The sequence below is a fragment of the Solanum stenotomum genome, unplaced genomic scaffold, assembly GCF_019186545.1.
Source record: "Solanum stenotomum isolate F172 unplaced genomic scaffold, ASM1918654v1 scaffold30406, whole genome shotgun sequence".
In the NCBI taxonomy this organism is placed as follows: Eukaryota; Viridiplantae; Streptophyta; class Magnoliopsida; order Solanales; family Solanaceae; genus Solanum; species Solanum stenotomum.
In genome coordinates, this window is record NW_026030956.1 from 313,132 (window position 1) to 330,002 (window position 16,871).

Genomic DNA, 16,871 nt, shown 5'->3' on the forward strand with positions numbered 1-16,871 from the left:
TCATGCACATCATATCTTGAGGAATTAAGGAATTGTGTCATGTCAAGAAAGGAAAGAGGACAAGACCAAGCAAAAGAACAAAAAAAGAAGTCAATTCTCATTGTCTTTGGACAAATTCCCAATGGTTTTGTGTGTTGGAATCCACTTAACTATAATCCTAAGTCAAAACAAATACTCAATGTTTTATGATCAATTTGGGAAAATCCCACTTAAGAAATTTTTTGAACATCATGACCACAAATAGGACACAAAAGCCAAAAGCTTAGAGAAGTTAGATTGGATTCTTGACATTTTTCAGAGCAAATAGCCAATATGCCACAATAAGAACAATTGGATTGTACTAATCAAGAGGGCAAAATGGTCATATTATTAGCACCAATGACTCTGAAATCTCATGTTCAACTTTAACAGAAAACCAAAAAAACAGCCTGTAGTCTTGCCATTACCATATGGCATAACAGAAACAGAAATCTTTTGCCAAACTATATACTTGAAGAATTGCTTTAAAATGAAATCTTCTCTTCGATAGGGAGCGCTAGAATCCCCATACTGGGCTTCTCTGGCACAATCAGGCCAGTGGATTAGAAACATCGGAGTTTCCCTGAAAAGAAAAAGAAGAAATAATTGCAATCTGGAGAAAAATAGCGCGAAGTCTGAGCTGTACATCCACATCAAGGAAGGAGGAGAACGGAAGGTTCTCGTGAAAAGATCAAACTTAAAATTCTTGAACTTTACACCAGCTATACTCGTTTACAACAATTGAGGAAGATTTTCCAACATCATGCTCTAAGCATTCAAGCAACCGAATGAATTAACAGTACAATTTCATCAACATGAGCAACAGGGCTAAAAAGTAGAGTAAACAAAGACTATGGACCCTTACTACGAACAATGCAGAAACAGCCTTGTATAACTTGGTCTTCGGGTATCATTCCTCCTCCTTTGTTTGTGTCAATGGCTTCCAACATTTTCACTACCTCATCCATTTCAGGTCGTTTGTCTGGATTTGCGTCCCAGCATTTCTTCATGATATTTGATACAGAGCTTGGACAACATTTTGGGATACTTGGTCGCAAATTCTGCAAGATGGTTATAACATGTGAATAATTTAAGCAGCAAGTGTGTTTTTCACACATTAAGAAAGACAGAAAGATAACAGACCAGTATTAACTCAAGATATGACTTATGACTGTTGCTTGGACTCTTCAAAACAATCGACAGGTGTGTGTCGGATACTCCAAAAATAGTGCATTTTGGAAGATCCGACACAGGTGCAACAACAATTTGGAGAGTTCGATCAACACAACATATGAGCAATGAGTCGAGAAAGGTAAGCATGCCCTCTAATACTGAAGTGCATGAGCACTCAAAGGTATATAGTATATAGTATCCAAGCTATTTTGTGTGCATGACATAGGCAACAATATTGGAGAGACAGAGCAACATAAGAAAAGATATTGTGTTACTATGTTTTTACTAGTAAATCAGAGAACAAACCTGTCTAACAACGGCAGAAGAGACTTCAGCGAAGCTTAGATCTAGATACGGGAGATCACAGCAATAAATTTCCCATAAGCAAATACCAAAGCTATATACATCACATTTTCTGTTGTAGGGCTTGCCATCAAGTACCTGCACAATGCATGTGATTAAATCCTTTGTACATGATAGAGAAAAAGTAGATTTGATGTGACGTAGAAATAATATTAACACAAAAGTAAGAAGAATTTTCTTAAAAGATATAGGGAGAGGATAGACAAGTGACAATATCAGCTGACATAATATATCTCAGACGGGCAAAGCCAACCCAAACAACTCTCATAAAAGTGGGAATACCTCTGGGGCCATGTAGCCAAGGGTTCCAGTTTCCCCGGTCATGTCTTTGGGATTTTGTGCTTCAACACGAGCAACTCCAAAATCAGCAATTTTTAAATTTCTACTAGTGTCTAACAACATGTTTTCAGCTTTCACATCACGATGTACAATCTTTTTTGAGTGCAAATAGCTCAGCCTGCACAATTGGAAGAAGAAAATAAGCATTATTGGGTATAATTATCAAGAAAACAATGTTGGAAAAAGACGTACCCTCTGGCCAAATCAAGAGCAAGCTGATGGACAATCTTAAAGGCAAGCTTCTTCTTCCTGTTTTTGTACAAGTAGTTTTTCAATGTTCCGCCATGGAGAAATTCCACAAGAACACAACAAGCTCGAGAAGGAAGGGTGGTGTAACCATCAGAAGGATTCTTCGAAGGAATCTTAAGATTTGAAGTACCCATAGAAGCACCAACGAACTGAAAGCACAAACACAATCAAATGGAAATTCAGAACATTGAGTTAAATAATTGGATCCTACATACCAAATCTAAAATTGTCAAAGCTTGCTTTAAGCTGCATGGCAATAACTTAATAGAAATATTCATAATTAAAAGCTGAAAAGTGAGGAACCAATTTAGGAAAAAGATTAAGTACTCTGGTAACATTCGGATTGTCAAGTTTGTGCCAAACAGCAACCTCCTGCTGAAATGATGCCCGCAGAGAAGCAGTTTCAGCAGCTGTGGCCATGCCATCCTCTCCCCAGTCCAATAGTTTCACTACACAAATAACATTCCATAAGAAACTCTTACCGGTGGTTGGTAAAATTCCTGAAAAACTTTGAGAATACTGTTGATTATTTTCATTAATTGGCAGAAGTTCTTTTTCATATATAATTTATCCAACATACTGTTACAAATTCTGCGGAGTTCATTGGCTCAAGTTAGTCTAATCATGACACTTTGAAGTGAATGACGTAACGTCATGCCCAAATGTCCTCTTCATGTATCCACACATTTCTATATCTTTGGAACAAAGTTCGTTTCCAGCATCAAGATTTCCGTTATCCACAAGGATGTTTAAATTCTGATTTTACTTTTCAAATTTGCAGCATATAGCTATAAGACAGAATATATTGCACAAACTCGATATTTTTTACTCTTTTGGGGGTGGAAGGGGGGGACAGGGGGAAGAAAGAAAGCTGACTCATTTTAACCATGAATAAGTAGAATTGGTTCATTGAAACACTGAAATAAATACCTTTGGAAATGCACATATTTCAGTTAGAACTCTCTGTGGTAAATTGAAATACATAATTTACAGTCAGTAAAATGTTTAATAGTTCCGCTCTACAGAAGTGCTGTTAATTTCACTGCAAACACAGCTTCTTTGAAGATTTCGCTGCGTAAGTGGAAAATACTGGACTAAATAGCTAACAACAACAACAACTAAGTCCCAAAAAATTAGTGGCCTAAATAGCTTAATTGAGAAAAATGTTCCCTGACAAAATCCTAGAAATCTTGACACATTTAGAAAACTTTTAGCAGGTACGTCGGCCCTTCAGCAGACCACTATTTACGCGTATATTTTCAGCTTGGACTTTGGTGAAGAAATTTGACCTTGAGGTATAGGCCTTTCAGCAGACCATTATGGAATGAATTAAGATTTATACTTCTGTGTCTTTTTTTTATTTTTATGATAACCGTATGGTCAGGGCCAGCTTTCACACACCTCGACTAATTCCACGAGATACCTATCACCACCCACCAACAATAGGTACCAGGTAACTCTATCCCCCATGTTCAAGACAGATGGGAAGAAATCACTGGGATTTGAACATGAGACCTCATGGTTCTCAACACACTGTCTTTTCTTCTCACTATTAAATGTTTATGCATGATGTGAACAAGGAACATAATCTCACCAAGTTGAGCCACTCTCTGCAGTAAATTTTATCCAAGCACCCTCAAGCAACCACATAAGAAGAGAGGATAGAAAGAACCTTATTTTTTATTGTTGAGAAGAGAATAAAAGGAATTTTCATTGTCAACCCTATAAGTCTTATCAGAAAAATAGTGTTTTAGGTAATTATAATATAAAACAATAATCATTTAGGGCAAACTGCAATGCAAACAGTACAGTTCAGTGCTTCAAATCCTGGTAGTGAATATCAATAAATTCATTGCAAACAAGTTAATCTACAAAAAAAAACAGCTTTTATACGGTATTACTTGTGCAGGCCATTTAATATAGTCATTCACTATCTGATAAACAGAGAAAAACTAGTGGACTTGGACTTAGTTTTCTAGACAACCAAATTAGTTACGAAAAGGTTAAAAATGGATATCATCAATAGCCATATCAAAGTTCACAGAACTCGCTTCCACTACAGTCCAATTACAATCGATATCCAGCTCAACTTATTTCATCAACAATCACAATGAATCTTGCTTCTAGTTTCTTTTACTTGTTTGTGTATTAAAGGGAATGAATAGTATCAAAATATAAACAACGATATCTAGTTATCTAGATAAAACTGAAAAACAAGGACTACTTTATAGGCTAAAATATCGGGCACATGAACCCGTGATCTTTCTATAAAACTAGGCATTTCTGGTATAATACTATGCACCCACGCTACAAGAAGGCTAAATGTTGCACTCGGTTGAATGTTTGCATTATTTAACTACAGATCAAGTCCCAAAAATCACAATACAACATGTAGCAACCAAGATCATAAAAACAAACATAGAATCTAATGTTACCTGCAACATCTTGATTGTCATAGGTACCGCGATAAACAGTACCATAGGTACCCTTAGCTACAAGATACTTAATTTCCAACTTTAAAGGATCAATCTCCCATACTTCCTTAGGCCTTTGTTGATTTTGTTTCTCTAAATTGTTCGACCAAACTCGACTCAAATGCTTTTCCAATTGAACATCCAAACTTTTCAGATCAATTTTATCAGCCCTGAATATCATATCTTTGCTACTAATGCTTCGAAGACTCTTCGATTCCATATTGTTATTACTAACAGTACCTACCCCTTCCAATTTAGACCCTTCTTCAACTTTCTCCTTACTATTCAAATCCATATAAACAATACCAACAAAGCTTCAAACTTTTAGCAGATTTCTGATCTGAAAACCAAAAAAAAAGTTCATATCAGAAAACAAATCAATACAAAATAAGGATATCTTTCATTTTCATTTCAATAAACTAATGAACATGAAAAATATAAAACTCACACCTTCCCAAAAACCCAAATTTCAATTCCAACTATGATTCTTTTTTTCCAAATTTGACAAATAAATAGTATAAATTACTAAAAAAAGGGCAAGAAAAATTCAAACCAAATAAAAAGAAACTGACTTTTAGGATCTGTTCAAAGACGCAACCTTTTTCTCATCACCAACCAATCCATTGACACATAAATGAAAACCAATTAAATTAAAAAAGAAAAAAAAAAGTAAACCCTTAGAAAACGACCTTAAATTCCCCAGACAAAGACCACAATAAAAAAAAAACAAAAAAAATATTTAAAAAATTTGAAGGGAAAAAGAATAATACCCACAATCTGAAATCAAAAACCCATATGCAGAAAAAGAAGATTTTGCCATAAACATTTACAGACGCAAAGTTTGACCCAAATCTTCTTTTTCTGCTTTGATTTTTCTTGTGAGAAAAAGTCAGAGAATTTCAGAGAAAAAAAGGAAAAATGTTAATGGGGGAGAAAAATACGCCTAAAAAAAGGTTTAATTATTTTTATTTACCATTAATAATGTTTATTTTTTCTTCATAAAAGCATAAGATACTCCCTACCAAACAAACAAAGAGAATAATTGTACTATTTTCCGTGCAAATCCTTTCAACTAAATTACCTGTAAAACATAAATTCATCCATTTGTATAGAACAAACATGTGAATTGACCAAAATGTCCTTGGTTTTGGTATTATATATTTATTTATTTTACAAATCCCCTCTCATATTAGGAGTGACACCCAAAATACGAGTTGAATTTAATTGAAATTCTAATATATTAAATATCGAGTGGACAAAAAAAAAGGAAATAAAAAAATTACTCCTCTCTAATTTACTTTATGGGTGTGTTTGGGGTAAGAAGAAAAATATTGTTTTTTAGGTGAATAAGTGATTTTTTTTTCTTTATTTGTGGTAAATAAATAATATTATTATAAATATATTTGTATATAATATGGTCGGGTTGGGTCGGGTGGTGGAGATGGGAGCTTTGGGGTGAGTGAATATGAGGTGTGTTGGAGTGGCAATATACATTAATATGAAATGTCAATTGTTGAATTTGTTTTTATTTATTTCTAATATAGAAAATTCATTTTTTTCAAACTTATTTTTCTAAGAAAAAAAAACATTTTCAAGGATTTTGATCAATTGAATATGATTTTTTAAAAACTTGAATGCATAATGTGTCTTAATTTGGTTGGACAAATTTTTTTAATATAATCTATGAATGAATTTTGAATTTTATGATCTTAAATGAAGTATATATGTATAATGCACTAAAATGTCATTTAAGTATTGTGATCTTAAGCATCTCAAGTGAATATTGAAAATTAAAATATTATGTATTTTTTAAAAGTGACATTCTTTTACTTTTCTTTTTATGTGGGTGAGAAAATAAGTGATTCTCGATTTTGTTTTTTTTGTTTGCTTCGTCTATATTTGATTGTTTTTTTCTATTTTTCGAATGTATTGCCTCGACTATGTNCTTAAATGAAGTGTATATATATATATATATAAAATAAGCCACAATGCAAAGATTCTTATAGTATTTAGTTACATTGTAACTATCTTGTTAGCTTCAACCAAAAGGAGTACTTCTTTTAAATAATAAATATGTCATTGTATGAGCTATTTATTACTCATTCCTTTTGAATTTGTTAATTTGATTTTGATTTGACGCATAGTTTACGAAAGTAAATTAAATTTTGAGAAAAAACATTAACTGATACTTGAAGTTGTCCCAGATTTTCAAAAAGACACCTTAACTTTGCGTGCGTCCTATTATCCCACAAAACATTCAAAATCACAATAAATCCATATTTTTTACACAATATTTTCACTTTGGACAAAAATATCCTTCGAATGTGCAACTTCTTAAAAACAAAAAGTTGGACCCATTATTGATGTATTGAAGGATGCTTTGGTAATTTCCTATGATGAATTCGTTTTGTTTATTTCTTTTAAATTTATTTTACTATACTAAATAATTGTATAAAATATTATGAATCACAATAATTAATTACTTAAATATTTAAAAGATATAAAAATATATAAAAGATCTGATTAACTCTTCAAATTTTACCGGTGACACATAAATTCGGACAAATGAAATAATAGGTATTATTTGAAAATTTCTTACAAAGTACTATAAATTACAGTAATTAACAACTAGAAATATTTCAAAGACAAAAAAAATTGATTGAATCTCAAAATAGTTTTAGTACTACATAAATTGAGAAAGAAGAAATGACCTCTATTATTTGAAAATGGCGTAAACGTATTACAAATCATACAATAAGAATTAACAATTTAAAAATTTAAAAGACTTTAATGTTTTATACTTATTCTACTTCCACTTTGGACAAAATATCCTCCCAATATGCATATTTTTTTAAACAAAAAGTGGGACCCATTATTGATGTATTGAAGGATGCTTTGGTAATTTTCCTATGATGAATTCATTTTGTTTGTTGTTTAATTTTTTTTAAATAATTGTATAAAATATTATAAATCACAATAATTATTTACTTAAATATTCAAAAGATATAAAAATATGTAAAATATCTGATTAACTCTTCAAATTTTATCGGTGACATATAAATTGGACAAATGAATAATATATATTATTTGAAAATTACTTAGAAAGTACAATAATTTACAGTAATTAACAATTGAATATTTTAAAGACAAAAAAATTGATTGAATCTCGAAATTTTATTAGTACCACATAAATTGAGAAAGAAGAAATAACCTTTATTATTTCAAAATTGCGTAAAAGATATTACAAATCATACAACAATAATTAGCAATTTAGATAATGATAAGGGGTAAACTATCCATTGATTTCATAAAGTGCACAAGTATTGTAGGACATTCCAAAATAGTATAATAGACAATAATTATTGGACGGATGGAGTAGGATTAAGTCTTTCTTTCAATACTTTTCTCACATTAATTAATTTCTCTCAGCATTCAATTAGTGAATCTTTTGTAGAATTAATTAGAATACTTTTTACTTAATACAATAAATGTTCAAATAAGATTAACATAAAGAAAATAAAAAAAATCCTAATTGAATTTAATGTAAAATTGAATTTTTTGGGGTTATGAATATAAAAGGTTTGAAAGTTATGAATATTATTAATATTAATTAAAAGTATAATTTATGAAGACGAAGAAGTGTGAGTTATGAAAATAACTTTTAAAAATAATATAATTGAGAAAAATTCAAACAAGGAGAAAAAAGAAAAATGACAATGAAGGTCATAGAGAGCGCCACATCACCGTTTAAGGTAGCTCTACTAATAATTGTGAACAAAGCATATTAATGGATTAAAAATCAAAAAGAGGTAATTAAACCCTAAAATATTATAAAGACATCTATAAATTTTGGTTGAAACTCAAAATCTTTAGTGCCATATAAATTAGGATAGAGGAAATAACATATATTATTTGAAATAACATGAAACGTACTACAAATCACACAATAATTAGCAACTTCAAAATTTAAAGGACATACAAAAAATTTGATCAACTCTCAAAATTCTACTAATGTCACATAGTTTGGGATAGAAAAAGTAACATATACGTAAAATGTACTATAACTCATAATAATTAAATAACTTCAAACTCTAAAAGACATATACAAAATTTGCTTGACTTTCGAAATTTTATCAATGACACATAAATTGGGACAAAGAGAATATTGAAAATTACATATAAAGTATTATTAACCACAATAATCAACAACTTAAAATTTAAAGAACATACAAAAAAATTGTTTGACCGTTAAAATTTTATTAATGTCACATAAATTAAAATAAAAAATAAAAATATATGTAAGGCCCGTGCTAGCACGGGCTACTGTAACTAGTATATGTATAATGCACTAAAATGTCATTTAACTATTGTGATCTTAAGCATCTCAAGTGAATATTGAAAATTAAAATATTATGTATTTTTTAAAAGTGACATTCTTTTACTTTTCTTTTTATGTGGGTGAGAAAATAAGTGATTCTCGATTTTGTTTTTTTTGTTTGCTTCGTCTATATTTGATTGTTTTTTTTATATTTTTCGAATGTATTGCCTCGACTATGTTTCAGAATAATCTAGACATATTTGTTTTTTTCTTTAACTTTTGGAGTAGGGAAATTATTTAATAAAAATACTATTTAATATTTTTTATCATTCTTGGATTTTTCTCAATTAAAATGTGCTCCTAATAAATTATTGAATCGAAGTAATATGTCATATATCTTTTTGCCAATAATAGAAAAGGTTCAATTCCCTTTATACGTAGCGTAACAAAAAAAAGAATAATTTAACAAAATGTGTGGAAAATGTAACAGATTTTAAAGTTGGATAAGATCTAAGTTTCCTTAAATAGAAAAGAAACACTAGAATGGAATATAAATTAGAAATGTTTGAAAAAAGTAATATTTTATATTTGATGAGTATTAAAAGAAAAAAAAAATTCTCTATATGATATGATAAGATCTATTAAATATAATCAAATCTTAATATAACAATCATTTGTAATTATAATGGCTTGATATTTTTAAAAATCAATTTTTTATATTATATTATATTTTTCTATAATAATATTCTAACAACACGATATTCATTATAGTGATACATTCTTTGTTAAATTATTTCTATATAACAACTCTACTGAAATATTATATTTGAATATTGTATTACAATCAAATATTGAAATATTTATGACAATCATCATTAATGTTATGTATATAGTAATTTTCATGTTTATATATACACTAAACATCTGAGCCCATGCTAACTCGGGCTCAATATGTATCATTTTTTGTTTCAATTTATGTGACAAAGACAAAATTAAAGAGTTAATCAAACTTTAATATTAATTTAAAATAGTTTAATTTTTTAATTATTGTTAACTATGGTAAAAAAAATTATGTCTTTTAACATTTTAAATTGCTAATTATTGTTGTATGATTTGTAATATCTTTTACGCAATTTTCAAATAATAAAGGTTATTTCTTCTTTCTCAATTTATGTGGTACTAATAAAATTTCGAGATTCAATCAATTTTTTTTGTCTTTAAAATATTCTATTGTTAATTACTGTAAATTATTGTACTTTCTAAGTAATTTTCAAATAATATATATTATTTCATTTGTCCAATTTATGTGTCACCGATAAAATTTGAAGAGTTAATCAGATCTTTTACATATTTTTATATCTTTTGAATATTTAAGTAAATAATTATTGTGATTTATAATATTTTATACAATTATTTAGTATAGTAAACTAAATTTAAAATAAACAAACAAAACGAATTCATCATAGGAAATTACCAAAGCATCCTTCAATACATCAATAATGGGTCCCACTTTTTGTTTTTAAGAAATTGCACATTCGAAGGATATTTTTGTCCAAAGTAGAAATATTGTGTAAAAAATGTGTATTTATTGTGATTTTGAATATTTTGAGGGGTAATAGGACGCACGCAAAGTTAAAGTGTCTTTTTGAAAATCTGGGACAACTTCAAGTATCAGTTAATGCTTTTTCTCAAAATCTAATTTACTTTCGTAAACTATGTGTCAGATCAAAATCAGATTAATAAATTCAAAAGGAATGAGTAATAAATAACTCATACAATGACATATTTATTATTTAAAAGAAGTACTCCTTTTGGTTGAAAGCTAACAAGATAGTTACAATGTAACTAAATACTATAAAAATCTTATATTTATTATTTAAAAGAAGTACTCATTTTGGTTGAAAGCTAACAAGATAGTTACAATGTAACTAAACACTATAAAAATCTTTGCATTGTAGCTTATTAACTAGTATAATATAATATAATAAATAAATAATAAAATAAAATAATATAATATATAATAAAAGGAAAACAATTGACTTTAACTAGTGTGCATCATCAGTTGTTATCACAACTTCACGAGAAAAAATTACTCATGTTTACATTATTTACATTCATATAATCATATTCTTTCTAAAAAAAATTTTATTAAATTGATTAACAAATATATTTCTTCTTCTTGGTATACAAAATTATTAAACTATTTTTATGTACTTTATATTTATAGGAAAAATTACCTAATACACATATTACTTTATCATAATCTCTAAAATTTCCTACCATTTAAAAAAAATTCAAAAATCTCCTCTTGGGTATATCACTCTCCTCTCGCTGATACATTCTATCCCCCTTAGATACATCCCTCCCCTCTCTAAATACATCACTCACCTATGTATCCAGATGGCTACTGATGTATCCGGAAATCCGGTGATGTATCTGGATGTCTTATCCCCTCTCTGATACATCCCTCTCCTCTCGGATACATCCCTCACCTATGTATCCGGATATCCAGTGATGTATCCGGAAGTCCAGTGATGTATACGAAATCCATAAATTTTAAGGATTTTTGTAATTTGAAAAGCTAAGAGTAAATTTTAGGTTTAGCAAACATAAAAACCATATTTGTATGCTATAGCTATAGTTTGTGTAATTGCGCTCCATAGCAAACTTTATGTTTGCTATGTTGCATCAGATTTGTATAAATCGTTGGCTGCCTCTCATTTGTATAAATCGTTGGCAACCTCTCATTTGTATAAATCGCTGGCAACCTTTCGTTTGTATAAATCTGGCAGCCCCTCAATTCAATTTTAATATGTGTTTGTATATCTGCATAAAATTTGAATTTGTATACAATTGAATCGAAATAAAACGTTTGTATATCAAATTTCTCTCTCTCACTTGCTTTATACAACACAAATTATACATTGTAATTTGTATAATTTGTGTTTGAATCAAAATTGAAAGGATCTTCAATGAACTAGGAGAAGAATTTTGAATCGCAAAATTTTCAAAATTTTGAATCGAAATTGAAAGAATTTTCGATGAACTGGGAGAATTATTTTGAATCTCAAAATTTTTGACAATCTTGAATTAAAATTGAAAGGATCTTCAATGAACTTGAAGATTCACAAAAGAAATCTTTTGCCCAACAACAATTTCATCACTTTTGTATCCTTCATAACTCATCACGATTACCCAAAATTTCGACAAATTTTTTTGAATCAAATCTGAAAGGTTACTTCGCTGAACAGGGGGAAGTAATTTTAAATTTTAAATTTCTTCATCCTATTAGGATTTGCCTGTATATATCAAAAGTAAGAAGAAACATAAGCGTAATTTATGGGATTTAATTAGATTTTCAGTTTTTATTCCCTATTTTACTGTAACAGATTGATACTTCTTGTATCATAATTAATGTATTCGGATGGTGACTTATGTATCCGAAGATACAAATTTTAAGGGATTATTATAATTTAAAAAAAAATAGGAATAAGATGTAATTTACTCCTTACACTATGAGATTTATGTAAGTTATACTTAATTAATGGCTAGAATTTAATTAACTAAAGTGTAACCTAACCATAGTTAATTTATATAAATAAATGTGTTCTTATCAATTTAAAAACTACCATTTATTTCATCTCTTTTCTCCCTCCTTGCGTCCAAAAAATTTGTTGTAAAAAAAAATTTGACAACAACCAATTGCATGAAAGCAGAGTAAAATATTCAAATTTTTATCAGGGAATTCAATTTTCTAAATTGGTTTCAGTTCAGAAAATCAATTATCTCAATTGGAATTGGAAGATAGACACTTGGTAGGGAAAAAAAAAAGATAGGAAGAGAATTTTATTTAAATATATTTATGGATAAGATATATGTTGCTATAATTATGGGATTACTAAAGTTTTTTCAAGCAAATTAATACACAAAATATTAATTATCTAAATCGTGATTTTTTTTTTGGCCAACCAGACCCAAAAGGTCAGATTTATAAATCAACCAAATATTTACATGCATGTTCAAGTCAAAAGTGCTAAACTCAATTTAAGAAATCATCTAAAAAAAACTAACTAAAACAAAATCAAAAAGAGGAAAACTTGGGGAAAATGGAAAGAAGAGAATGGAAAGGAGCCAAATTCGATAAAAAAAATTAAATAAAATGAAATTTGTATATTTTAGTATTTCACCAGTTACTTATTTAGTAGAATAAATTTTTTAATTAAATTTCAATATTCAAAATAAAGAATGATTTCTAGCATAAAAGAACTCTTTTAGATTAATTATTATCTTTATTTGGGATACTTTAGTTGTTTAAAGATATTTCTTATTTGTTACCTTGCATTTCTTAAAGTCGACATCCACAAAGAACATTAGATAATCATTTTTCAAAACATACATGAAAGGAAATGAAAAAGTAAAAGTAAGTAGGAAACTAAAAGGAAGGTAGAAATAATCTATACTTAAATCCTGATCGGCCATGAAAACCAAAAAGAGAATAAAAAACAGTTGAACCATTCAGAGGATTTACTACACATAGGAACTTTCATCAACTGATCAATGGTTACTTCCGTTGATGCTGCAACAGTATAGTACCAAGAGACCCGTTTCAGCCACTGTTTCACCCATCTGAATAAAACAGTGCATTCAAGGATTTCTCTCTCACCATCAAACACCAACTCATTCAGAAAGAGTCGTATTTCCTTAGGTGTTAATTTCTTCCGGAGATAATCTATTATTTTTCCCTTGCTCCTTCTAATTTCTTTCTATTCTTATACTCGAAGAGAGGACTTCTTATATATAGGGAGAGTAGTCAGGTGGTGGAGAAAAACGTGACATTAGCGATAAAACTAGATCACGTTTTCTATATGTCCTCTTTTGGATGATTCTATGGAACATAATCATTGTCATATCACGAGGAAAATAAGAGCTACAATGTACGAATTTGCTATTTTTATTTTTTCTATCAAGTATTGCAAAATGTGCATTAAAGCATCAAATTAGTATTCACAAATCAAGTTATCAACTTCTTGAATTAAGTTTTATTATTTTATTTTATTTTAGTTTTAGTTTTAGTTTTAGTTTTAGTTTTCATTTAAGACTTATTTATTTTAATATTTTATTCCATAATATATACATTATTTTTTAACTATATATTACAATATAAAATATTCAACCACATAATATGAATTCGATCATTTAAAAAACTATTTTTTTAACACAATCTCAAAAAGAAGCCCTTGAGAAAGTTGATGACATCTACAACAAGCACGACTTGTATTATCGATCGTGATTTGTTGGGAATCCTCACAAGTCACAAGATGGATGAGTTCGCATGTTTTCATGTTTTGTGTCACGCCCCGAGCCTACATCCTGGACGTGACCGGCACTCGAGAACCATTGCTGGCCACAAGCGAACCCTTGGCATGGCTCAATACTCAGGGAAAGACTTACTCAACAATATATGAACACAATTGCAAAGATTTAACTCAACTGTCTCAAATAAATAACTCAAAATATATAAGAATATTCAACTAGCCAGAAATAAACAACTCAAGTCTTTTAAAACGTTAAACAAAGAAATGGAAAAGACTCCTCAAAACACTATTATCTATCTATGAAACCTCTAAATAACAAATATGGAAGTCGAGACAAGACCCACGAATGGAATCCTTCGGAAGCAAGGAGGCTCACCAAAGCTAACTCGAACTGCAAGTGGTATCAACAAAGTGCATGTTGATGACCCTGGTTACTTGTATCTGCATCATGAAAGATGCAGATCAAATGGCGTTAGTACATGGAATGTACAAGCATTCAAGGGGAACTCTAAAGCACAGACATAAGCTTGAACTAATAAAAAGGAAAAAACATGCTCACCTCATCTCAACTCAACTCAACTCAAAGATAGTCAAGGATACTCAAACTCAGAAGTACTCAACTCAGTTCAATATAAAAGCAACAATAAATATGCATTATAAAGAAAGCTTTTAACATAGTAGATAATAACTTAATGTATTTAAAAATACAATAATAACTCTTTTACTCTTATTTGGGAGATTTTCTAACCGACAACCATCACTATGAGCTATGTGATGATACAACGTCTCGCCCACGCTGTCAGAATTGTCATATACCTTGCCGGAGTATAAGACATCCTGAACTAAATGAATCCACTAAGCTATGCTCAAAAATCAATAAAGAATCATCTAAAAAGTATGACCCTTTAATTTTTGCCTACATTGGCATACATGTTTATGAGGACTTTGAGTTGTCTGAACTTGTCCCCATATCGGTGCTCAATATTACTCCCAATAATATAACTCATGCTCATATGCTTAAAAACATTTTCTCATCCTCAAACTTTGATATTATTACTCAAAAGGGTTCTCTTAAAAGAGATAGTACTCAAAACTTCTCATAAACTCATTTGGAAATCGATGTTTCCTCTCATTTTAAATGTAAAACAATTGCTCTTAGGAATACTTAGTTCTCATATATTTATTTTAAAAATGAAACTCAACTCTCCTCATTCTCATACTCAAGTACTCAAGTCTTAAAACAAGTTTTAAAAGTTTGTAAAAGACTTCTCAAAATAACTCAAAAGACTCTTTCAAACTCGACTCTTTATCTTTTATTGAATTTGAATTATGAATTTAAGAGTTACGATTCATGATATGAAGGACCTCGTGATGATTAAATGTAGTTTAGATAGTTAGAATTAAGAAAGGAATGAAAGCTCAACTCGAAGGGACAAGTACGGATCGATGAACGAAGAAGAAGGTGGCCTGACGCTCTGGGCACAGGGGTAGCGCGTCGCGCCAGGCCTCCAACTATTGGGGTCGATTCTGCCGCCCCACGCCAGCCCTCCTGGCGCATCTGGGGCGCGGCCCCCCAGCCCCTTTCCAAAACGATCCAACAAATTTTTCTTCTCGTTTTCTGACCCTAATTTGCCTAGGATCGATTATTTTCCTCAAATTTTTCCTTAGATTCAATTACTCAATACAAGTACACGAGAATCTACTGACTTTTCCTCAACAATTAACAACCCTCAAAAATCGAAATCCTCACCTCAAGAATTCATCAACTCCATAAACAAAGCATGAAGAATAAAACCTCAAGAACACCCATCAAGAATTCAAATCATTCAACCTCAAGAACAATATTATGGATGGAATTCACATGATTGGAGTGTGGGTGAACGAACCCAACACTATGAAAACTTATATACCTTAATTAGGCAAAACAAATGCTCGATTCGCAAGAAAATGACATCTCTAAGAGAAGAGGAGATAAACTCAAAAACATTCATAAGATACTCATTTTTCAAAACGTACATAGTTTTGTCTTAGGGAAGATGATACTAATGCGGATGGGGATTACATTTAGAAAGAAACTAGAAATTCAAGATTCTAGACCAAGTCCATATATAAGATGGATTGGTATTTGCAGCATAATCTATTTGGATGGATTCTTCAACTCTGGGAAAATTGCATCAATATAAACATGATACATGGGATCACCATGCCAGAGCCTAGCAATGAAAAAAGGAGATGTAGTATTCCTATGCATTTCTTCTATAAGCCAAATGCTTGCTTCAGCTTTGGCTGGATCGATGAGTGTATCCAATGGAACATCTTCATCATTGGCCCCAATCCTCAAATAATCCCACTGCTTCATTGACAGGTTGGTCAGGTAGTGCAATGGTTGCCCATATAACTCCTTCATTGATGCAGCCAACCCCATCCAGGAGTTACAAGGAATCAGAGAGGACTTCCTTGTGGGGAGAGGAACCATCTGCATGTACTCTTGGTACATTCTTGCTTTTCTGAGTATAACATCTGCATTATAAAGCCCACATGTAAGCAAACAAAAAAGGTAAAAGTAAGTAGGAAATTAAAAGGAAGGTAGAAATAATCTATACCTAAGTCCTGATCGGCCAT

At 30.3% G+C, this 16,871-nt stretch overlaps 2 protein-coding genes across 5 annotated transcripts in view; both read right to left on the reverse strand.

Annotated features, from left to right (window-relative positions):
* The window catches only part of LOC125851848 (serine/threonine-protein kinase STY13-like), a 145,918-nt gene extending 140,426 nt beyond the window's left edge, over positions 1-5,492 (reverse strand). The window contains exons 1-8 of one of the 4 annotated variants that reach the window (XM_049531592.1): positions 5,387-5,492; positions 4,578-4,956; positions 2,470-2,591; positions 2,086-2,291; positions 1,837-2,011; positions 1,498-1,632; positions 884-1,079; positions 572-601 (exon numbers count right to left, since the gene is read on the reverse strand). In XM_049531592.1, the coding sequence (XP_049387549.1) occupies positions 582-601; positions 884-1,079; positions 1,498-1,632; positions 1,837-2,011; positions 2,086-2,291; positions 2,470-2,591; positions 4,578-4,911 (1,188 nt within the window). In that variant the 5' untranslated portion in view covers positions 4,912-4,956; positions 5,387-5,492 and the 3' untranslated portion in view covers positions 572-581. Of the gene's footprint in view, positions 1-344; positions 602-883; positions 1,080-1,497; positions 1,633-1,836; positions 2,012-2,085; positions 2,292-2,469; positions 2,592-4,577; positions 4,957-5,066; positions 5,106-5,188; positions 5,230-5,386 lie in introns of those variants that run through there. The other 3 variants (XM_049531589.1, XM_049531591.1, XM_049531590.1) reach the window with 3 other exon arrangements.
* Positions 5,493-16,218: 10,726 nt separating this feature from the next.
* LOC125851892 (protein RDM1-like) lies at positions 16,219-16,871 on the reverse strand. The gene is made up of 2 exons (XM_049531638.1): positions 16,853-16,871; positions 16,219-16,769 (listed from the first exon to the last, which is right to left on the reverse strand). Exons 1-2 carry the CDS (start codon positions 16,869-16,871, stop codon positions 16,387-16,389), a joined length of 402 nt encoding a protein of 133 aa, XP_049387595.1. The 3' UTR covers positions 16,219-16,386.